Here is a 24,685-nt window from a genome sequence, read left to right as displayed (position 1 = left end):
TCATAAAGGGGGCATATTCTGAAGGATGGCGTATTGTGTGGAAGGAAGGTGCTGCAGTCAGGGCAGTCTTTATCCACCTCTTTGTTTTAACTTCGAATTCTCTGGATTCTTCCCTTTCTTGCATTTGCTTTTCTTGTGTTTGGTGGGTGTGGGTATGGGTGTGGGTGTGGGTTTGTTTTTTGTTGTTTGTTTGTTTGTTTGATTGGTTGGTTGCTTTGGGTTGGGTTGGGTTGGGTTTGGGTTTGGGGTTTTATTTGTTGTTGTTTGTTTGTTTGTTTGTGGTGCCAGAGACTGAACCAGGACTTCATGCAAATGCCAGGCAAGCAAGTCCCTCAACCTGTTTTGTATTTGCTATTTTGAGGTAGGTTCTTTTCTAAATTACACAGGTTAACCTTTAACTCGTTCTAAAGCTTAGGTTGGACTTGAACTTGTGACACTCCTGCCCACGCAGCCTAGATTAAAAAACCTGGGCTCAGACCCCAGTTCCACCTCCTTTCCTTGTTTCTTTGGGCCATGGACCCAATTCCTGTCTCTGTTATTTAACCAGCTTGTTTCCAACAGACAGGTCCATCTCTCTCAGCCATTCCTCTCCTCGTAGAAAGATTATGGTAACTTGAAAAAATATAGAAATATACAAAGTAAAAAGGGGAAAGGACAATAAATAGCATTACTTCCCTTCTCTCAGCTCTGTATAGTGATCCTCTGGAAATAAATCATAATTTGGTACATAGTCAATCAAATGAAGGTACTTTGAAGTGGGATCTCACTGTGTGACCTAGAGCTTGCTATGTAGACATGGCTGCCTTAACTCGTCAGTTTTGGGAGTATAAGATAAGTCACTACACAGCTGCTTTAAGAAAGATAAAAGAAAGTAATGACAGAGAGATAGGAAGACAGACAAGCAGGCAGGCAGACAGACAGACAAAAAGGCAGACAGACAAAAAGTCAGACAGACAAAAACAGATGGGTTAATTTTAAGTAATACACTCATTAGTAGATTAAAATGTAACAATGTAGATTACTGTGGAACTTACTACTTTAATATAGAGTATCTTTTTAGCTTGATTTCAAATAAAAAACATCACTGGATGTTCTCATGGTTCTTCTAAATTCATAAGGGGGAATATAGCGAAGACAGTTTTCATGGAGGACCATTTAGAAGAGGGCATCTTGTCTCTTTAGACCTACCCTGTTAAATGCAGAATCCAATCGATATGACTGTCCTCTTGCTCTAGATGAATTTCAAAACTAAGTTCCAAATTCAATTCCATGGTCACAGTAGTTCAAGTATTCAAGCGCGTGACATGGCTAGGGAGTGACACGGGACATCACAGACACAGACCCTTCCCACCCTTGTAGAAAGCTCCAAGGGGCTGAGCTCCTAAGACTCAGCCCGGAATGTTTATCTCACTTGGCTATGGATACTGGAGTTCACCATCCAGAGCGTGTGGGTGAAACTGAGACAGGAAAAGATGGCCACCAGATCTGAAGGGCTCCCTCGGTTCTGACGGGCAGGTACACTGGTTGTGCTGAACACAGAATGTCTCCAGGTATTTCAAAGAGAGAACCAGGGAACAGAGGGTACCTGCCTTCCAGAGTCTTGTTTCTTGCTGTGTGCTTTGCCCAGGACAAGGAATGTGTGTGTTATTTAACTACCGTGTTTGTTTCACAGGTCTTAAGTCATAGGCATGAATTCTATATTCTGCTCCAATAAGATTCTAGAATAGTCCTCGATCAAATGCCGATAAATTGCAAGGATGCGCCAGGTCTTTTTAACCAAAAGACCACCGTGGGGCACTCAAGCTGCTTCTAGGACTTGGTTTTTAACAGAGCTGTTATAAATGTTGTCCTATGGAAGTCTTTCCTACTTTTCTGGATGAAAGCCTGCAGGGCACACACAGTGCAAGGGGTGGTTCTTCTGACTCACAGGGCTACGGGCATCCATGATTTGATAAGCACCATGAATGACCTTTCTGTAGAGTTAGTTACACCACTGAATTCTATCTGATAGTGGAGCAATGGCCCTCCTAGCCATGCTAGGCCCACTGGTGAGAATTATCCCTCTTACTAATTCTTGCCAGTAGGATAGTTTTCACTTGCTGTTGCCCTCTCGCCAGTGAGTCGGAGGATCTATTTGCATGCTAATTGACTATTTGAAGATCTAGTAAATCATCCTTTTATGCACTTTGCCACACTACTTGTCGATGTTTGTGGTCCTGTCTGTCTTTTGTTGACTGACTGCTAAGAATGATTGGTTTACCTCTGCTACTTTTCACATCATGGACACTAAGTATCAGTCTTCCTCAACAGTACCCCACGTGATCAACCCCCTCGCCCCCCCCCAATCCCCTACTATTCAACCCCCCACTCCGCCCGCTCAACTCAGTTCCTTACCTGCTCAACACCCCCAAACCCATTCTGCCTTTAACTTGCTTTATGGTGTCTTTTGCCATTCCTAAGTTTTGGGGGGTTGGGTTATTTGGGGGTTTCTGTTTGTTTGTTTTTCTGAGGTGTGGTTTCACAGTGTAGCCCAGACTAAGCTGGAACTCCCAACAGTCTTCCTGCCTTGGCTTCCAAAATGCAGGATTGTGGGGAAGAGCCACTACCCACACTGTCTCCATGAAACAACCTTCCGAGCTTTCCCTTTAAGCTCTCTTGGTCGGGTGTGTTTTAAGACAGTTTCCCCCCAGTCTACAATCAGGATCCTCTTTCTGTCCGCATTTCCTTTGTCTTGACAGTTTCCTATGTTGTCTATACCAAGCTGTGACCCACATGGAGTTTATTTTGTGTAAAGAAACAAGCTCTCTTAATTCTCTTCTAAAATAACCAATTGTTTCAACATCATTGCAGAAGTTACTTTGCTGTGATAAAATATCATGACCTAAAGAAACTCACAGAAAGAGAAGGTTCTCTGACTTAGGCTCCACAATGGTGGAGAAGGCCTGACTTGGCTGAGAAGCCACACACCCATGGCTCACCCATGGTCAATGTCTACCTCTGTGGCCATCTCTGATACATACTCCTCAGTGGGGATGCCGCCTCTGTCCATGGCAGGACAACACATGAGCTGATGGATCAGTTTATTCCAGTAAACGCGGTAACCTCATTGATTTCAAATTTCATCTAATCTATCAACAAGTCATAGAACGGCCAAATGTTAATTTGTCTTAACTTTCCTAGAGCTACTGAAATGGTACTAGCTCCTGAGAAACAGCCCAGCGCATAAGACAAGCCTCCCGAGGTGAGGCCATTCCTGCTCCCATGCTCCTGGCAGCTGTCATGTGCACTTTGCTGTCCCCTCAGATCTCACTTCTTCTGTCACACTCTGGGGCCCTTCCTCTCGCCTCTGTTTATAATAACTGCTCTTGTTGGACCAGACCTCGGTTTCCTGGAGGACTTCCTACTGCCCCTCCTTGCCAGTCCTTGTTCCAGACTAGTGCCACCCACACACAAATGAGTCTTCATTTTTAAGGCAGAAAGAAAACATAAAGCCTTACTAGCCCACACCTCTCTTCTCATTACCACCACTTCTGTTTGTCTCCCACCCAGCTCTCTGAAAAGTGTTTGCCCCTTTTCCTTTTTGAGAGGCTCTAACTGAATTCCCTCCAGTTACATTTTGTTACCTCTGACTTCTTGGAATTTGACTGTCGTAACCACTAACCTCCACGTTTGCCCAAAACAACCAACAGGTCGATGCTCAACTCCTAGCAGCAACTTCTAGCACAGTCTATGAGTCTGTTGCTAAGGTAACCTCACATGCCTTCAGGGACACCCAACCCTGCTGTTTTCACTGGACATCACTGGTCTCTTCTAGGTCCTCTTCAAAGAATCCTCCCACCTCTCCATTCCTACCTTCAGGAGAGCCTCTGGGCTCACAGAGTCCCAGAAACTCCAGTCTTACAAACTTTCTACACAGTCCCGTCCAACCCTATTCCTGGAAACACCTTACAGACTCCACACCCAACTCAGCCCTGCTCTCAAACCCATATGTACATCAAAGACACCCAATGTCATCACTTGGATAGCTAATCAATACATCTACATAACATATACAACTCAAAGTACAACAGAACAGGGGGCTGGAGAGATGGCTCAGTGGGTCAGAGCTCCTGGTCTTGCAGAGGACCCCCCTTCACGTCCTAGTACCCATGTGGAGGTTCACACATGTCTGTAACTTCAGTTGCAGGAGATAAGACACCTCTTTTGACCTCTCTGGGGTCCTGGATGCACATGGTGCAAAATTATACATGCATATACATATATATATATGTATATATGCAAATAAAATAAGCAGTTTTATGTGTGTGGGTGTTTTACTTGTCTGTGTGTCTGTGCACTGAGCACATGCAGTGCCCTTAGAGGCCAGAAGACAGCATGTATCTCCTGAAATTGGAGGTTATAAGCCTCCATGTGGGTGCTCAGAATAGAACCTGGGGCGTGTGGAAGAGCGACCAATGCTATTAACTGTTGGACCATCTCTCCAGCCCCTAAAATAAATCTTTATAAACCCACATAGCAAAAGAACCATGAGAAACCTACAGAATTGAGGCATTCCATCTGCGCCCAAGCTGCCCACTCCCTGCCTCTTGCCTCAAGTACCCTATACACCATCTCACCACTTTCTACTCTGTGCCACGTTCTCTCTCCTCAATTTTATTCTCCTTGAGTAGTTCTCCGTCCTTTAAGGTTACTAGTCAGACTATAACACTCTTCTCAAACTTTTCCAGTGGCATCTCACCCACTAAAGTAAACCCTTTCTTCTCATACCCCAGAGAGTCACCATCTGAGCCCTGACCCACCATACAAATCCATCTCTTACAACTACTGTATCACTTACTTTCCAACAACAACAACAACAAAAAAAATCCCGTGGATAAGTAAAACTGTGATCCATCATCCATACATACGCACATCAGACTGGTTTTCACACCCTGACCTTTGTTTCTGCTCCACACTCAGCCGGCACACTGATTCACAGATATCGGCTGGCACACTGATTCACAGATATCGGCTGGCACACTGATTCACAGATATCAACTGACACACTGATTCACAGATATCAACTGACACACTGATTCACAGATATCGGCTGACACACTGATTCACAGATATCGGCTGGCACACTGATTCACAGATATCAACTGACACACTGATTCACAGATATCGGCTGGCACACTGATTCACAGAGATACTTTGTCTTCGATCCACGTTTTACCCTCACAATCATAAACCTTGTCTAACACATGATAGGTGCACAGTGTTTGTTGAAGACACAAGCAAATAAGTGTTCACATATACACTAGTCGTGGACTTGAATAAATGTTTTAGCGTAATGGATACATAAAGGGCAAAGGGATTTTCGAGTGCTACTCACTTTCCGTTGCTTTACGGAGTCCAGTTTTATGAGCCAATATGAAGCCACTTTTGTTTTATAATGCTTCCAGTTATCCATGATCTGTTGGGAGAGAGAAGTCAACAAATTTAATCTAGATTACCCACAGAAAGTACTGAGTGAATGGGTTAGCCCTGAGTGTATTCATTTGTGCAGCGAAGGCTCTATGAGATTGCTTAGAATAAAAAATCCTACCATTCATAAGAAGATAACTGCAAAGACTGAGACAAGCCAGGGGTTCTAGATCTGAGCACTTTCGCTTCAGTAAGAGTAATATCACTCGGTGAATAAAAGTTAGAAATCCTTAAATACACACAGTTTAGGTAGGACTCCAGCCCACAGGTCTTCGACATTTATTCACATAGTAACACAATATTGAATAAAACATTCAAAGTCAGCCTATATTCGGTTAGAGCTCTCCTGGCCCTTTCTTTTGTGTTACCTGTGTATCTACAAAATTTCTCTCTATATGTTCTAGTAATGTGTACTGTGGCAAACGTTCAAGTCTGGAACACAGCAGAGGTGCAGCAAAGACCCTAATGCCTGCCGTCCGTTATCAATTATGTCTCACCAACTGTATGAGCCTAACAGTCTTCTCCGCAGAAGAATCACATTAGCCACATGCATTAGTTCCACTCTCTGGCTTTCTAATTAAAAACAGCAGAACTTAATGGGACCGCAGCAGCAGCTCAGTGGTTAAGCACTCGCTCCTCTTGTGGGGGACCTGGGTTCAATTCCCCGCACTCACTTGGCAACACAGAGCTGTGAGTGCCATTGTAGTGGGTGTGATGCTTTCCTTGACCTCACAACAGAGGGCACACACGTGGTGCACATCCATACTTGGAGGCAAAGTATTCGTAGAAATAAAATAAATTCAAAAAGGAAATATCAGATCGTAAAAGACAGACAAAAATGATGCATCGGCTGCAAACTTGCTGACTTTTATTAGAAAAAACATTATCAAAATAAGTTAAAAATTCCAGGCTGGTGATAGGTGGCAAAGTGTTGACTGGCAAGTATAACCTTCGTTCAATCCCTGGGACCCACACGCAAACACAAGAAATAAAAAAAAATGTGACTTAAACATTTTTAAATATATCTATCACAATAGCTTATATTCAGTCTAAATTTTCTTTTGCTGTCACAAGCAACATATGACTTTCACTTTTGAAAAAAACGTATCAACGCGAATTCAAAAGACTTGGATACTTAACGATAATTATCCAATAACGAGAATACGTATGATATCGTTAAGGATTTTTGCCGCAAGAAATCTTTTTCTTGTTTTGTTATTTCTGTGCACTTGCTTTATAAAGCCAGGTGACAGTAAAAGGACCCGGTGAGAGCTTTTTCTACCTATGACCACTAGATGGTGCCTTGTCTTCTGGTGGGAAAAAAAAAATCACAACCCATCTACCCCACCCCCAGGCGTTCTGTGACCGATAAATGATCTGAGTATGGGCATTTTTAAAGCGTGATGGATGGAGAAGAGAAACCTTGAGTGAAGAAACGTTCTTCCATCCCATCATTTCAGGGACCTTGTGTTTCTTTCTAAGCTAGATGCGAGTCCTGACTGAGGAGCATCTGAACTTCTGTCGTTTCCAAACGCTCCACTAGGTGGCGGACGCGAGGCATTTCAAAACTTTATTTTTTTCCAGACCTGTAAGTCTTCCTGCCATTTTCTAACAGGGCGCTATTTTCATCCTGTCTCTTTTCATCCTAAGCTCTTCAACTGAGTTTTCCTGATATTTCTTTGATCGTGAAGAACCGTTATTATTTGATGCTAATCTCACTTGAAAGCCATATTATATGATAAAATGTTCCTAATAACTAAAATGAATTCTTTATAACGTTTCTGGGGGCTAAAAGTAATATCAATCACACTTTCTATTCGATTAAGTACAATGCAACCAGAGAGTACAGGTTTTCTTTGTGTGTGTGTGGATGCATAGGAGGCCTGGGTGCATGCACGTATGTGTACAGTGCATGTATATGCTGGTGTTCATGTGTGTGCACATGCATGTGAATGCATGCCTGTGGAGGTGAGAGGTCAGGCTTGGAGGTCTTTTCACTGGGACCTGCGGTTCATGGAACCCCGGGGTCTTCCTTTCTCTGCCTTTTCCAGGGCTGAGGTCACAGCCGCAGGTCACTAGGTCAGGTCTTCATGTAAGGTCTGAGGATCCACACTCCGGGCCTCCTCTGGCCCAGGAAGTGCTTTGCCAACAGATCCGTCCCCCAGTCCCAGGCAGCACACTTTACTACTCTAAGAAGACTAGACTGGATTTTATGCAGATACTCACATCTTCTATCAGGAGCTCTGACTCTGCGTCCGACTTCCCCGGAAAGCGGATCCTCATGTCCTTGAGGACAAACAAGGTCTGACTGGTGAGGTCGTCTTCCTGCTCTTTTGTCTTCAGTTGCCGCAAAGACTCGTTCTTAAATTTGAAAGAATACAGACACATGGGCTGGGTCTTATTCCACTGTACTGGTATAACTTGAAAAGATAGTTCTGGGTAAAAGGAATGCACTTTTAATTTTTTTAATGGACATTTCTGAATTTTTAGCATTAAATTGGTCATTGTTTGCAATACCTTTTATATTTTCTCCTGATTGCATTTTCTCTTGCTCAAGATATCAACATTACATATGAGTAACTTAAAAGGACTTCCTAATCTGTTTCATTTACCACCAATTCTTGGGTTGGATAACAAGATCGGTCATCATGACGAAGGGAATGAATTCACTTACGTTTCCTGAATTTTCCCACTGGAAAGACTCACTCTGAAATTTGTTAATGTTAAGGAAACAGCGACTTTATATAACTCTCTGGTCTAACTCCAGCAAAATATAACAAAACCCACTGACTTTTTCACTCGTAAATGCCTCTAGTTTAAACTGTAAAGGGGATACTCCAGGCTAATTTAATATACAGAAGGCATTCTAAACTACATTGCACATAGGCTGGATGAGTAGACTTTACCTAAACTATTAATCTAAAGAGGTATTTTCCATACACTAAATGTGCTTGTTTCTATCGAAGATTAAGATGTTGCAAGAAAAGGAAGCATGCATTTACAAAAATGATTACAAATGTTACCCTCCTGCATCAGGGAATAATTACGGACAGCGTTACCCTCCTGCGTCGTGAGATAAAAAGGAAAGCCACGCCTCTCTCTCTCTCTCCAACCTTGAGCTCTGTGGTATGGTGGAGCTTGCCTTTCAGGAGTCCAGGATACGTGAACAATGAATGCACTTTCCAAAGGTCATGACCAAATTACAGAAGGGATCGGGGGTCCCTCTCCTCATCCTCTCGGCTGATCCCCTCTCCACCTGCATTGAGTACAGCTTTCTGCGACCGTGGGAGGGCGCAGACAATCGATAGCTTACCACCAGAGCGTTGCTGGCAGAGCTGGCGTCGTGACTGTGAGGCAGGTGTCTCATGTAGGAGGAAGCGCGGTTTAAGGAATGTGACCGAGACGCTGAAGTTGGTCGTGCTAATGGTATCACTTGTTGAGAAGAAAAGGGGCGCACATCCCCTCTGGAAGGTAAGTGAGCAGAGATGGACCGAGGGCAGCTGACCGAACGCCTCATGGAATCTATCGATGATGGAGAAGTGGTGCTGTTAGTACACTTTTCTCCCTAGTGGGTCTCTGCAGACTAACGATTAGACCAGGTGGTGGCTGGGTGACCAAGGTCAAGCCTAGACACCATCACGAGAAGAGAAGTTCTGGTACATGAAGGACAGTTTTGCTGGGAAAACACTATAAGCGAGACTTCAGTGCTAAGTTCTCCGAGCATGATGTTAGAGAATCAGAAGGAAAGAGATGAAAACCCATGAGGCACTTAGGGACCGGAATTTACCTGGATGTCACTCTTATAGAAACCTGGGCAGAAAGTGTGTGTGTGTGTGTGTGTGTGTGTGTGTGTGTGTGTGTGTGTGTGTAAATGCAGGAACACACATGCCACGGCACACGGTGGAGTTCAGAGGACAGCTTCAGTTTTCAGTCCTCACCTTTCAGCCTTGTTTGAGACAAAGCCTCCTCGTTATTCACCTTTTCCTGCTGTAGACGCAAGACTACTCAACCCCCAAGAATACCGGGACTCCCCTGTCTTCACCTCCAATCCTGCCATAGGAACACAGGAATACAGACATGCTACCGCCCCCCAGTATCGTTTGAGTTCTGGGAATTTGACCCTCAAACTTGCACAGTGCACATTTCACCCACAGAACCATCTCTCCAGCCAGGATGGGATTTCTATCGTCTAGAATATCAGAAGAGCCTTCCCAAAGTCACACAGCAAGATGGTGGCCAAGGTCAGCCAACGCCGCAAGTCCTCACCATTTGAATCCACTTCTCGGTAAGTCCACAATGCTATCTACTAACCTTGGGTTAAAACTGGCTATTAGAGTCTCAGTGTAGGTCAGAAATTAGCCATTTCATAGTAAGTATCACGGGACAGGGGAAAGAAAAACAGACGGTGGGCAGGGTGAACAGATAAGGGACGGAACTCAGGGCTTCTGGTGGGAGTCACAGGACAGAACAATATGAAGGTTATTCTAATGTAAATATAATCGACTGTTGAAAGAGCTGCAGCAAAGCTGGCCGGCTTACACACACACACACACACACACACACACACATACACACATACACACACATACACACACACATATACACACACACACATACACACACATACACACACACATACACACACATATACACACACATACACACACATACACACACACATATACACACATATACACACACATACACACACATACACACACATATACACAAACACATACACACACATACACACACATTTCAATAGCAAAATATTTAAGTGAAGAAAAAAATGAAGTCAAAGAACAGGACTGTTATCGAAATAAATATCTAAGGAAACCATCAAGTATTTGCCCTTGTGCATTCTGGGAGCTCTGACAAAAGACAAGCAGCATCCCTGGTGAGCTGTGGCTCCAGCCCTGGAAAAAAGAAACTTGCTCAATACCGCCAGCATTTTAATTTTTCATTCCGCTCAATTTTTTCCAGTAGATCCTCTATCCTGGGTTTGTTCTCTGCTTGGAGAATATATCCATCTTCATTGGTTAAATAAATTTACAAAATTCACACGAAGCCAGGCTGCACACCTAGAGGTCTCTCTTCATCAGCTGTTGAAAGGAACTCAAAACTTCATAAAAGCGATGGATATAAATGCATATTTGGGGGTGCACTTCTAAAAGGTACTGTGAGTATGTGGTAAATGCATTGTTTCTTTATGTTCTGGGGAGCATAAAATATACACTCATTCAAGTTTTAGAAGATGCTTTTTGAAAACAAAATGAAAAACTTCTGTTGCGGTCTTAGCTTCCTTCTGTACCTGTGACTAACAGAATTCTGTATAGGAATATGTCACTGTTCTACCTTTAAAAGGCATTAGTTATGATGGTCACGTATTTAACATACAACAATAATGCAAAGGTCGTGTTCACAACAATGAAAGAAAAAGACAGAGAGGAAGGAAGGAAGGAAAGAAGGAGGGAGGGAGGGAGGGAGGAGGGAGGGAGGGAGGGAGGGAGGGAGGGAGGAAGGAAGGAAGGAAGGAAGGAAGGAAGGAAGGAAGGAAGGAAGGAAGGAAGGATCCTAAACCATTTTTCTCCCAGCTACAGGTCTTGGGTAGAGATTGCGTGAGAAGAACCTTCATGGGGAAGAAGGAAAATGTCACCGTCTCAGTTTCTCCCTTATCACCTACATCCCTGGAAATTCAGACAAGAAAACTAAAATGGTTAGATACGCCGGTGGCTCTGAATAGATTAGGAAACATGGTTGTGACTTCCACCTATAAATGGTGTGAGGAAAAAAGTGTTTTATGTTGTTTTGTGAGGTTTTAACAATACCCTAAGTGCACGATCTACACAAGGAAGTGTTACTGGTGATCTGGATTTCGCCCTTGTTCATTAGAGGATTTGTGGCTATGATGTACCTGGCATAAGATTAAAGAGAGAACACAAAACATAGCAAGACCCTTGTTATAACCCCCACCAAAAGATACAATAAGGAGATAAATATGTAGTTGAATTAGGCTGACTTAAAATAAAGATTTCTACATAAAAACCTGTTTTAATTCTGCATCCCACTTTGTTATGCTACACTCCAATCTTGGTTCTTGAACCTCTCGGTCCCAGAGCATAGTACGATCTCAGAGCTGGGTCTTTTCTCTCCCTGACCCTCATCAGTTCGTGCTAGCAAATAACAGTCACATTAGTTGACAGACAAAGCGATCTAAAAATCCAGCAAAACCTGGACATAAAACCGCCAGCTTCCAAAATAAAAACCAAGTCAAAGTCCTTCAGGAAAAGAATTGAAGGACTGTAATGGCTATCAATGGCTGGTGCTTCGGTCTATCAATCAATAAGGTGGATTCCCTGCTAAATACCCAAACCTTCCATGACAGGAGCAGTGGGTGCGTGCATCTTGATGGGATGTTCGGGTTGTTTCTCTGATTCTTCTTTGTCTTAGTTCTTCATTCCTTGGGTTCTTTCCTACAAGTCTCAAAGGCCAGTTTTAAGATGCATGGCCAGGACCCACATACGCTAACCAGGGCTGGAGATCAGCTCTGCAAAACCTCCTGCCCTGTTCACTACACTGCCGAGCTGGAGAATCCAGTGGACCCTTGAGGCACTAGGTGACATGTGACACGGGTCTTAGGGCAGTCCTAGGCCAGAGGTAGCAGCAAGAAGGTGTTTTTCAAAAAAGGCTGGAAAACGACGGGGGGTATTAGCTTGGCTATTTAAGGGTGAGTGACAAATCAGAGGCTGGCCCACGGCCATTGGCACTGAAGTAAGGAAAGGAAAGGGAGAGAGTGGAGATAGCTGAAGGGAATGGGGTAGAAGAAAAGCTGTGATGCACCCAAGGCCCTGATTAAATGCTTACCCAGCAAGAAAGCTAGAGGGAGCAAAATGTCGACTACTTCCGGGTTCTGGGGCTCACAGACGTAGCAAGCCAAATGCCTGAGAGATGTTTAAAAGTAAGTAGCCATACCAAACAAAGTAAGTGACGGACAACGATGTGGGCGTAAAAAAAAAGAACGCCTTCCACCTAGAAGAAGCCTTATGGCACATCCACAAAACCCAGGCCACGACTTAACGGGCACATTATGGGATGGAGGGAAGGGTCCTCAATTCAACCCAGTTCCTTCTTGCAGAAGTTGAGAGGGCTTGAGGGTGGACCCAAGCTCTGGCTAGGGAGAGACAGGGGAGAGAACACAGGTCTCCTCACACAGGACAATGCTTCTTTTGGCCCAAGGACTTTTTATTGAGTTCAAGAGTTTCGAGTCTAGAGTTCTTCCTCAACCAACGTAGGAGAGATTGACTTACTGGATTGCTGGAATAGCTTGCTGTGCTTAAAGCTATATGGGACTTGGTCTAGTCTCTTCTGACACAGTTCTTTATCGCTCTCGTCCAGATCAGAGTTGCTGCTGCTGCCGCTGCTATCGTAGCTGCTGTCACTGCTGCCGTAATACTTCTGCATCTTCATGACTTCCGCACACTCTGGCATGCAGTACAGGGGCTGAAACGGAGGGACATGATTGGTTAGAACCCCACTGCACACTGAACTGTTTTTAAACCCCACCCCCGCCTGCCCATGCTCTCCACCCATTAGTGGTGACAGGAACCCCTCTCTGCTGCTCCCTGCCTTTCAGCCAGTACAGCATGCCCCAGCTGTGAGCCTGGCTTAGCATACTATGTATGGCTCAGTCCTGGTGAGGACAAGGCTGTTTCTACATGACTGTGATAAACAACGGCGAGTTTCGGTAAATAAAAACAAGGAGTGAGGGGAAGTGTTTAATATTCAAAAAAATATAGATAATCCCAAACATGATCAGCTTTCCTGACTCTGCCTAAGATTAGACATCAGGCCCTACCCAATTAAAATGTGGGTGGGAGGTGGGGAGGGAGAAAGAGAGGCAAGAAGGACAAAAGGACTAAGAGAGCAGCAACAAGAAAATCCATTAGAACACCACGCACTGAAACATAGCCCAAGATCTATTCACTCAGGTAATGTCCAGGAAGTAGAGCTTTACACATATGGCGAGTTCACGATTCATATTTATTTATTTATCCATCTATTTATTTTCCTTGGAATTGGACCCACGGCCAGACTCTCCAAGCCTGCGTGTGTGTGTGTGTGTGTGTGTGTGTGTGTGTGTGTGTGTGTGTGTTATCCACTTCATAGAGACTACAACACGACATGTGAAAATCACTGTGGTGTGAAACTTTTGGAAGAGGGCCAGGATGCAGAAGAGTGACTCTGCACGGATCTGACGGTCATAGTATTGCGCCCTGACATTTCTCACGGAATCAACCTGCTTCCACTCCCTGTGATACATGCTTCTAAAGATGCCAGGTTAAGGAGCAGGGGAGAGATGAGACGATAGAGTGTACGGAATGGAGAACCAGACAGCTCTGTCTCTCAGTTGTTTTAAAGCTGCTTGCTGCACACATCGTACACCTCCTGTTCCTGAGGAGACAGGCTTCTGCGGTTGTGTACCGGTGGTTTTGATGTTATTGTATACCATAATGAATTCCATGGGTGTCGTGGGAATTTGTGGGGGAAAAACTGTCCCTTCAGTGTGACAGTGTAGAATAAGAAAGGAAGAGAAGCATTTCAAGAAGCGTCTAGAACCCAGAGCAAGCCAAACATGATGACTTAAAGTGACAGCCTGTGTGAAGGATGAAATATAACCAAAATGGAAAAGGAACTGAACACACTAGGTACCAACTTGTCTTTAAGCACATGCTCTCCTTCTGATGGCCTAATATTCACAGACGACCAAAAATGTTCAAATGGAAATGCATAAAAATCTTTGCCAGCAACACAATCATCAAACACGTTGACGACCTTGACAAACATGAACTTTAGAGAAAAGATGGCTCTGCAGAAGTTTAGCGTACCCCAAAGGGACAGAGGAGAGATTAGGCTTGCAGGAGCGCCCTCCTTTCCAGCAGCGCACAGCTTCAAGTTTCCCAACGACCCGGACTACATAATTATTCAACCCTACCAGGGAACCATAGAGGAAGTGGGGCCGCTGAAGCGCTGGTCATGCAAACATTTAGGACTTTTGACCAACATACCATTCAAGCAATGAGCAAACAGGAGTCCTGGCAATTTAAAATCCCAGTTGCGCTCTAACCGTATGACAGAATTTTGAAAGTGGCGTGAAGTTATGACATAAATTATGCTATGTAATTTTATTATGAAACAGGGCAGATGTAAAAATATGTATAGGTATAGATAAAACAAATGTGTACTTACCAACTTAAGAACATCGCTAATGCTTTGTGTGGCTAATTAATATTCCCCAAATTCTCAAACATTGTTTACTATATATAGTATGGCAAATATATAGTATAGTAAAATACTATATATAGTGTAGTAAAATACTATATATAGTATAGTATAAATACTATTTATCCTGTACAAAGTTGATTTAACAAAAATATTCTTCAACTAATTAAGACCTTAGTGACCACTGTTCACCATGAAGCACTGTCTCTCTGAAATGGGAGTTCTTTTTAGAAGTTTGGGCCACTTTAGACACCATGATAAAACTTAAATAAAAATTTATGAATACACTTCTACAGTAATTATGCTATTCTCAGCTGTTTAGAAATTCTTCTGACTTTAACAAGTGAAGGATTTCCCAGTTCATTTCACTTCACCAAATACACCGTTAATTCCTCCTGTTTACCTAGAATGAGAGAAGTTGGAAAAATATGTGATGTAGGTTCTTCCCTGGAACCTCTATTGCTTTGATTTGGACAGCAAGTCTTACATAAGGAAAATAAGATGCCAAGGGCCTTTGCCCATGCCTTTCTACCATCAATGCTGTGTCCCCAGGCTATCCCAAGTTGGCTTTGCCATACGATTACGACTGCTATGTACAGTTCAGGAACTCTAGTGGAAGAACTGGTTGATGCAAGATACTTCTAAGACAGACAAAGCTTTAAAACTCCTCGAGTGTTTCCCCCAATGGAGCCATGATGTATAAAGGCATTCACTTTCTCAGACAATCTAAACATACTTGTTTCACACGGATGTTCAGCTTTCAGAATAATCCGTGACATCCGAGGTCTTCACAAGGTGTCCCTTGACAGGATTGCCTTGTTATCATTTTCAGTTCTTGCTCCTGAAGCGTGCCACAGACTTCCACACCTCCATCACACTCGACCCACACAGTATCACAACCCCAAGGCTCTGCCTTTCGTGTCCCCTAACCCTTGTGAGCAAGGCTCATTTTGCAAATCAGTTTCCAGTGGAAACGCCTCCAGTCCAGAAGGCTGTCTCCAGGCAACCCTCCTAATTTACACTGCATACTCACCATGTACACCTTGCTTTGACAGTTACCTGTCCCCTCTTCAATTAGCCAGTGGGAACATTTTGGACACATTCAACAATCTTGACCAATAGATTTGGGAATGTGCAATGTACTAGACGCTCTTAGGTGCTGCAGAGGAGAGACCCTAAAAGTGCACACAACCTCACACCAAGAATGATTTGTCACAACGGCTCTGAAACAGCATCACTCATGGGAAAGAGGGGGCGCGAGGGGAAGTTTAAGTAGACTCAAACTTAAGTCTGCATAGTGGTGCAGGGGCAAGCTCACACAACGTAGCATGATGCAGGCTAGTTAGGGAGTTTGTAATCAGTCCAGCATTGCATCAGTGTTTTTTCTTCCTCTTTGTCATACTGAACAAGTATTAAAGCACACCTGTGTGTTTGATGTTTAATAAAGCACGCCTGCGTGTTTTAGTGGACAGGTATTCAAGCATACGAGCCTAACAGATCATGAGCGTGTGTGTGGATGGTGAGATGGCTCGGCAACGCTGAAGTGTAAGTGAAGTACGCACTGAGAAGTGTCTGTGATCTCACAAACTCAACTTCGTGCTTCCCTGCTGGTGAGGAACATCTCATAGACTAAACCGAGGAAGCAACATCACAGACGGTGAGTGAGGCAAACCCGGGCCTCTCTTCTGACTACGCAACAGTGCCCCCACTCCTAAGAACTGCATCTGTTTGTAAGAACGCTCTGTCAATGTCACTGTGTCAGCAAAGGAAAGGCTCCCAAAGACACTGCAGAGATTCCTGACAGCAGCACTTATTACCACACTGTTCGCAATGGCTGGGCTACGTCGCTGACCCTAAATGTCAACAACAGAACAATGGACGAGGAAATGTGGCTTCGTGTACACAATAAACATTTTCAGCCATGAGTAAGCCAAATTTGTGTTGTCTATAGGAACACGCACAACTGGGATATCCGCGTTATGTGAATTAAGACAGGCTCAGACAAATATCGTATATTTTTCTCTCGGTTGTGGTTACTGCATTTTTATATAGATACAATAAATCATGTACATATACTTTGTATGAGAATAAAAGTAAAAAAATTGTTGAGGAAGACTGGGGAAGCTAATAGGAGAAACAAAACGGGCAAGAAAAGGGAGAACGGAATTACACTCAACTGAAATGGAAATTTCTGGTGTCTTTGGGGACTCAGTTATGTGGAGTGCTGTTAGCTGAAGCAGACGGGTGAGAGACAGTTGGAAAGAGTATAAGCATAGCCCCACAGACAGTGTGACGAAGCTCTCGTATTAGGTCGCTTTGCTCCTCTTCGCTAGTCTTTGCTGAAGGCTGTCTTGAATTGGTTCGCCTTGCACTGTGCAGCTGATCTTTGCTCTTCTTGACTTCATAGAGAGTAACTCGCCAAAGGATGTCTCCTGAAATTCCGGGGGCTTCTTTCCGCTCAGGAGAGCTTCTCGGTTTCTTCTGGATTGAACCGCGGCTGCTGCTTCGTGTTTGGTGTTTGCTGAGTGAACTGGACTGCCGCTGCTGACTCGTGTTTGGTGTGCTGATAGTGAGCTGGACTGCTGACAACGAAGATTGGAATTGTGCCCCCCCCAAAGAACTGTTTCTAAACAGATCCTCAAACCCCATTTCCTCTTAACCTTTCTTTTCTCCTATCTCTGGTGGGTGGTGGTCTAGAGGGGAGGCTAAAGAACCCAAGTTAAAGAAGTAGGATTTGAAAACTCTAGGCTTACACTCAGCATGCAGTGTGGGCCTTCACATTGTATGGAAACTAAGTGAACAGACAGGAGAGCTCCCTGTTAATGTCCCTCTAGTGGCATAATCTGCCTTATCTATAATCCCGCATGCTGAATTTAGAATAAGAGTAGTCCTCCTAAACCCAGCCTATATGAATCTCCAGGCATTCATTAGCACTTGGGGATGAACCAAAATTAATGAAACAAGGCTCATGAGTGTGAGGAAATGCCATTTGCCCGGTGTTGCCTTCACTGAACCCAAAGTTCCTGAAGTTCCTATGAAAAACGCATCCTAACTGTAACGTGAAGTGCAGAGATCACTTGCACTCGTGACATGGACTTGGGCACCGTCATCTCACCTTCGGTCCTCGGACCCGGGTGGTTTTCCCCATCAGCTTTTCATCATCGATTTCACACTGTTCCAGGAGATCCAGAAGATCTTCCTCCTTCAAAAACATGATTAGAATGCTGATCACTAGAGGAACAGGGACATTTGGACGAGGTCATTAATCTCTACAAGTTGGTGTGCGGTGGTTATTCTAGAACCTACGTAGTGGCGCTCTCTCAGATCAAAGAAAGACACATTAAACTTCAAGAAACTTTACCAAAATCTGTTGATAAACACAATGCAGGGATGAAGTGTGTGTGCTATCATAAGCAAGCATGAACTTCCCAGCCTACTACTAAAATCTCAACCCAACCTAAACGAACCAGCTCACTAGACACTAAGACGTGTAAAGCTCATGTTTGTCTTCCAGACTTCATCCCATTGATCATTCCTCCACTGACTACCACAGCTTAATATCAAAACAGGAAACAGAGAATGAAAGCTGGCCGAGAGTTTCATTTAGGAAAATTTTAATGTTAGAATTTTAATGGGTACCATGTAACAAAGCTGCTTAGAAATATATTAATTATCGCAAGAATATTTTTACAGCCTCACAAAATATTTTGATTCAGTGCCTGTTACTGGTAGAGGAAATCTCTAAGTATCCCAATAGCCTTCTCTTATGAGCCTCTGAATCTATTCTGAAATCAAAGGGAAAACTATAAGACCACCCACCAACACGGGGAGTGGAGCGAACCTACGCAGCTGTACTGAGGGGCAAAGACAGCCACCTCATTGCGGGATCCAGACCTCCTCACGGGCAAAACTATGATCACATATGGTGATTTCTACTTCAAAATCTCCTTCAAGTTTATTGAAAGAAAGGAGGAGTCACCGCCCACAGTAGAAATGCATTCCAATCTAGGAAAGATAGCTATAAAAATCTAAAAAGCCTCGGGCTCTGATCCTACACTGGATTATATGGACAGCATCTTTAGAAACCCAAAACTAATCTCAAGGAGTCTAATTTTATTCAGAAGAAAAATCATACAAAACAATGTTTTCATCCTAAAAACTCCAGATAAACTAAACAGCCATATATTTTAAAAAAGAAAGCTACAGGTGAACAAAGTGAAAAGGAGTTCAACTCTCCAGGAAGAGAGAGGTTCCTCCCTAGAGAGCAGACAGGACTGGTCACTTTCCACTTGGGGACCTCTGTCGAATCCCAGCAAAGATGAGCAGACTCAAAGTCATCATAGATGAGTTCTACTGAGTTAAGACTGTCATTACCGGGATGATATATTAAGAGACCCAGCTAGCTTGTTGAGAGCACACACAAAAATAGAGACATTCATCCGGCTCCGAGGTGTGCCAACACCTTACCTAATTGCCTAGACATGCGGTTGAGGCCGCCATGACATTCTATCCCTGGCCAAATGCAAACATGTCCGCCCTACACAGATCACTGCTAGGTAAGATCAGCCCAGGGAACCACTCAGCTGCTACCTGCCAGGGCCACACAATAAGCAAATAAACGCAGAGGTTTGTTATAATGCAATGGATTACCAATAGACGAGGACAAAGGGGGAGGGAAGGCAGAAAGGGCTGGGGAGGATGGAGAGAGGGTGAGAAAGAAAAATGAGGGAGGGGGAGGAGGAGAGAGGAGAATGACACAAAGGAGTGGAAATGGGGAAACTGAACAGGTAAACGGAAGAAAGACATGAGGGTGTGTGCTTGTGCTTAGGATTTCCAAGGCACGGCCTCGTTCTGGAGCCCAGGCTGCTCTTGAACTCAATAGGCCACCCGGGCAACCCTTCTGCCTCAGTCTCCCAATTGCTAGTAAGGCACGCCTGTGCTGTCACACTCAAGTAAGGGGTGGAATCTTAACTTCTCCTCTTTGCCAAGTCTATGTAGCATCAAGAAAAACTATTGCAGTGTTAGCTGTAGTTAAAAGAAGAACGTCACAGGCCACTGGGTTACCTCCATGGGTTTCTTTATCCAGTTTCATACACACATCTATGTCAGAAGGCATTTCATTATAATATAATGAAATTACAACACACTATCAGAATCATCTGCCTGAAGTGTGTCCTGTTATGCATCTTATTGATGAAGCCACTTGGTTAGCTCTGAAATGTGACCACCTCTTAAGAAGAAAAGAATCAAGAACATCATAAAGGTAAAGTGTTTCTATATGTAAAGCTTAGCTGGTGTCCACCATGTGTGTGTATGTGTGTGTATGTGTGTGTATGTGTGTGTATGTGTGTGTATGTGTGTGTATGTGTGTATGTGTGTGTATGTGTGTGTATGTGTGTGTATGTATAGGTCTATGTGCATGTGTGTACGACTCTATGTGCATGCACGTGTGTCTCTGTGCAAGTAAAAGTGTGTGTACGTGTATGTTTGTGAATGTATTGGTGTGTTTATGTGTATATATCTGTGTGCATGCTTGTATGTGTACATGTGTATATTTGTACATGTGTATGTGCATGTGTGCATGTTTGTGCATATGTCTTTGTGGATGTCGGTGCAGGTATATGTGCATGTGTGTATGTCTGTGTATCTCTGTATGCAAATATGTGTGCACATGTGTATATATGTATGTGTGTATGTCTGTATGCATGCTTGTGTGTGTACATGTATGTGTGTGTTTATGTATGTCTACTTGCATGCATGTGTGTGCATGTGTTTGTATGTGTGTGTTTGTGTGTACAGAAGTCAGTGAGGGTTCTGTGTCTACCACTCCGCCTCGTTCCCTTGAGACAGGGTCTCTCCCTGAATCTGAACCAGGTTGGCAGCTGGTAATGCCCAGGGATCTTCCTGTTTATGCGCCATGAGGCTGGGGTTACAGACACATGCGTGCTTACAACAGGCTTTGTACTTGGGTATAGAGGATTTGGAATCAGATCTTCACGCTTCTACCAACTGAGCCATATCTTCAGCCTAAGCTGGGTCCTTTGCTAAGGACACACTGCCTGGCTCTCCCTTCGCTGTACGCAAAAGCTCATCCTCACCCGCATCTTCTTCAGAGGATTGTTCATCTCTCGATGGAAGGAAGTCGCTCTTCCCGAGAGGAAGGTCTGGAAGGCGACAGCCAGCAGACCTTCATACTTCTCAAGCAGTGTTTTATCTTCTGGAGGATAAATTCTCCTACAGGAAAGGAAATCAGAGAAACCCATTTGCTTAAAAGAGTCTAACCCAATTCAGTAGTCAAGATCACCAGGTTTAAAAGGCCGTCGCCCTCCCTGCTCTGGGCCACCTAGGTGCTAGAAACAGATGTGGATGGTTAAGGAGTAGCCATCTGGTACACCACTTAACATTTATGGAGAGAAGTTTCCCTGAAGTGTTTGAAGAATGGTGACTGGAGAAGTTGGTGAAATACTGAACTTGGTAAGTGTCCTGAGGAGCTGGGATAACACAGTCTCAACATACAAACAAGTATGTAGGATTGCATGTACTCGTCTGAACAATCTTTCAGGGGTAAGGAAATGAAAATAGAGTGGAGGCAGAATGGGAAAAGTATCGTCCCCTCTCCTGGCTGCTATGGAGGTGTTGACGTCAGGGAAGACTGTCTACCAGAAAGGGTAAGAAAATCTGAACCCCCTTCCCCGCCCTTTGCTAAGTCCTCATGTGGCAATGTCAGGCTGGGAGGAGGGACCATCTTTCCCATAATATTAAGGAGTTCCTCTTTGTTCTTTCCAGGGGTATTTTGTGACAATCTCCCTCACCCACTCTCCCATCTCCTTCAAATGCTTTCTTAGTTTGCCTAGTTGTTAAGGAAGTACAGCAGTCGCCAGAAACTGCCAGAAAGAGTACTAGGAGCCTTGACATTTGCTGTTCTTAAAATACTACATAATGACCAAGGACAGTCACAGAAAAGGTTGGCTGAAAGACTCTCCGGGCAGAGCAGAAGCTGGGCCAGCCAACGGGAGCTCCGTCAAGCCAGAGCCATCTACCTGCAGATACCCTTTCGTGTTCTGAAACATAGTGTGTGAAAGCTGTTTCTAACAAAGCAAGCACAGCTCTTAAAATACACAGAAAAAGGTTAGAATGAAGTACCACCTCTTTGGTCTCAGAAAAACAAAACAACAACAACAACAAAACAAACTGGCAGCAGTGTCTACCTGTAATTCCCCATGTGTCGGTTTTCATGTTCTTCTTGGGAAATCTGCTTTCGTACTTGAAGGAGTCTCTCTTTCTAAAAATGAACAGATGTTTATAAAAATTATGCTAGGTCATGCAGTTGAAATTGTTAAGGAGTCATTAAAATGTCCCCAGCAGGCCGGAGTGCGGCTCTGTGGCAGACCGCTTGCCTAGCATGGGTTCACTCTGCCACAGCACAAGTCGGAATAAAAAGCCAAGACCCCAAGCCTGGCGCCCATACCAACTCTTCTTTCCGCCTCTCCAGCTGGTGCCTCTGCTGTTCCCAGTCGGAGGAGCCTGGCGAAAGCCTTCTTATTGGATTTTGACCATACAGCCTTCTCTGAGCCTCTGCCTTTTGCTTGGCTAAGTTTTTCCTTTTATCGCTGGTCCTGAAATGTAAAACACAAGACCGTGACTCTCACCTCAGAGAACTTCTGATGGCATCCCCCTGAGAAGGAGCTGCAGGTGAGGACACATGCTGAACCAGGAAGAGAACTGGTAAGATGATATCTTCACATACATCTAACCATCAAGGAAAGGGGCTCTGTATGGAAGGAGATAGAAATCCTGTATATCTTGAAGAGTCCACAGCTCCTGGCTTCATAGTTCATCCTGGAAATGCAACATCTATAGTCTTTGGTGAATTAAATGCTGAATCTGTCTCCCTCTCTCTTAAACGTAAGCCACACTGATGTGTTTTGTTTCCCCCTCCAGACTTAATCTAGGTAATTGACAAATGTGTCTCTCTCCTCCTTCTCCCAATTTGTTTTATTTACACTCTGCTAGACTGAACACTCTTTCGTGCACTTCCAGACAGGTCTGGAACCCCAGGGAGTGTCATCGCTTGAAAATTGACTCCACATCCCTCCCATTGTTTTGCTCAACTGTGAGTATTTAGCAACAACTCCCCTGTGTGCAGAGAAGAAGCCCTGCTTGGGGACATTTGCCTCTGTACCTCCCTCCTCTCCTGTCCCTCCCGTGTGGAGCCCGACTAAGTCTGAGATCTTTCTTTGCCACTGCAGATGCAGCATGGTAGAATCCAAAGGAAATTGAAAAGAAAAATAAATGCTGCCCTCAGCCACAGAGACGTAACCAGAGCCCTCATCCCTAATCTTAGACACCGTCATAGCTTCTGTTGCCGTTACTCTGACATGGATGCCAATCAAAGGGGAAAGACGGGTGCTGTCTGCTCAGTTCGAAGAAGGAAGAGTTGTGGAAGCTACAGAGTGTCCCGCTGAAGCCATTAAGGATGGCTCTTCCAAAGACAATAGTTTGGGGAAAGGACAGATGTAAAGTGAGGGACAAGACAGATTCCTGGTGTTAGTGACTGAGAATATTTCTGTTCCCATGACGACTGTGGGTCCGGTTGAGTGTGCTCAGGGGAGAGGAAATTCCAGGGCTGAGATATTTATCATCGTCATCATCATCACCTCCACCATCAACATCATCCTCATGTTTAAGATCCCAGTTCTTCTAAAATGATCACTTGTACATAGCAGAGACAAAAGGAAAAAGAAGAGAGAAAAATAAAAAGGGAAAGTGGGGGAGGGGCACGGGAATGAGGGACCTTTTTGGTTTTCTTCATAGAGGTCTTTTATTAGTTAAAAAAAAGAAGCATCAGAGTTTCTCTATTACATATCCTGCTGGGGTGATAGGAGAGGAAGGGCCTGCAAGAAAATGGCCGCTGTGCAGTTCAGCCAAGTGGACGAAGGTGGTGTCTCCTGGCTTTTGTTTAGTCTTATAAATAATAGCACAGCTATAGTTGACTTGGGCGGAGCTTGGAATGCCCCTCCTTCTGCTCCAGTCAGAACTGTAAACAAACCCATTTCCTTTTCTAACTCTTTTTTTTTTTTCTTTTTTCCGGAGCTGGGGACCGAACCCAGGGCCTTGCGCTTGCTAGGCAAGCGCTCTACCACTGAGCTAAATCCCCAACCCTCCTTTTCTAACTCTTATCTGCAGGTTGGATCAGCAGACCCGGCAAGCAAGCGACCCTGGGTTCTACTACAGCACTAGGGTCCCAAGTCAGGTCACACCAGAGCTGCATGCACACCTGTGTGGACACACATAACTTTGAGAGTCTCTGGGCGGGGGGCTTCCTCCACCCCTTTGCTTCCTCTGTGGTGCATCCTGCACTGGTCACAGCAGACATGGGAAGACGCTCTACCTTCCCCCTCCCTCAGTTCTTAACAAGTCGCTTCCCAGACTACAAGGTTCTCCCTTTGTGTTCTAGTTCAAAATTCTCCACACTAGCTATGGCCCAAGGGGTACGAAAACAGACAGAGGGTCCACTGCCCTTGTGGAGGTGACAGTCTAGCCAGGATGGGAGACAGGATAGAAACCAACATACAGGGCACAGAATGGTGGAGAGGATGGTGAAGTTAAGAAGAGGGGAGGGGAGGCTTGAGATGGGTTTTAAGAGGAAATATTGACACGAAAGTAGTCGATACATATGCTATAATGCATGGTGTCTGGCCCCAGAGGTCCACGTCCTGGGAGCTTGCTCTACAACCTAACATCCTGAGAATTAACAGACCCTTTAGAGGAAGACTCTAGAGCGAGCTGATTAGGGAAATCACCAAGAACGGGTCATCCATGTTTCTGGAAACGCTGGGTTAGTTCTGAGTTGAATTGAGTCTTAGGTGCTGAATGACTGGCGGTGAAATCTGACTGTTGACCAAGCCCGCCACCTTCCCAGTCTGCCTCACCACCTCCC

General features: G+C 44.4%; 1 protein-coding gene across 25 annotated transcripts in view; it reads right to left on the bottom strand.

Annotated features, from left to right (window-relative positions):
* Window positions 1-24,685, bottom strand: part of Ttll7 (tubulin tyrosine ligase like 7) — a 123,106-nt gene that overhangs the window by 37,609 nt on the left and 60,812 nt on the right. For 11 of the 25 annotated variants that reach the window (NM_001433161.1, NM_001433163.1, NM_001433164.1 and 8 more), the window contains 8 exon segments: window positions 5,375-5,455; window positions 7,693-7,827; window positions 8,780-8,988; window positions 12,774-12,966; window positions 17,861-17,947; window positions 20,844-20,979; window positions 21,954-22,027; window positions 22,214-22,361. In NM_001433161.1, the coding sequence (NP_001420090.1) occupies window positions 5,375-5,455; window positions 7,693-7,827; window positions 8,780-8,988; window positions 12,774-12,966; window positions 17,861-17,947; window positions 20,844-20,979; window positions 21,954-22,027; window positions 22,214-22,361 (1,063 nt within the window). 25 annotated transcript variants of the gene reach the window in all.

Source organism: Rattus norvegicus, chromosome 2, assembly GCF_021556685.1.
Source record: "Rattus norvegicus strain SHRSP/BbbUtx chromosome 2, alternate assembly SHRSP_T2T, whole genome shotgun sequence".
In the NCBI taxonomy this organism is placed as follows: domain Eukaryota; kingdom Metazoa; phylum Chordata; class Mammalia; order Rodentia; family Muridae; genus Rattus; species Rattus norvegicus.
The sequence above is the reverse complement of the archived record's forward strand: the minus strand, read 5'-3'. Positions and strand labels throughout refer to the sequence as shown.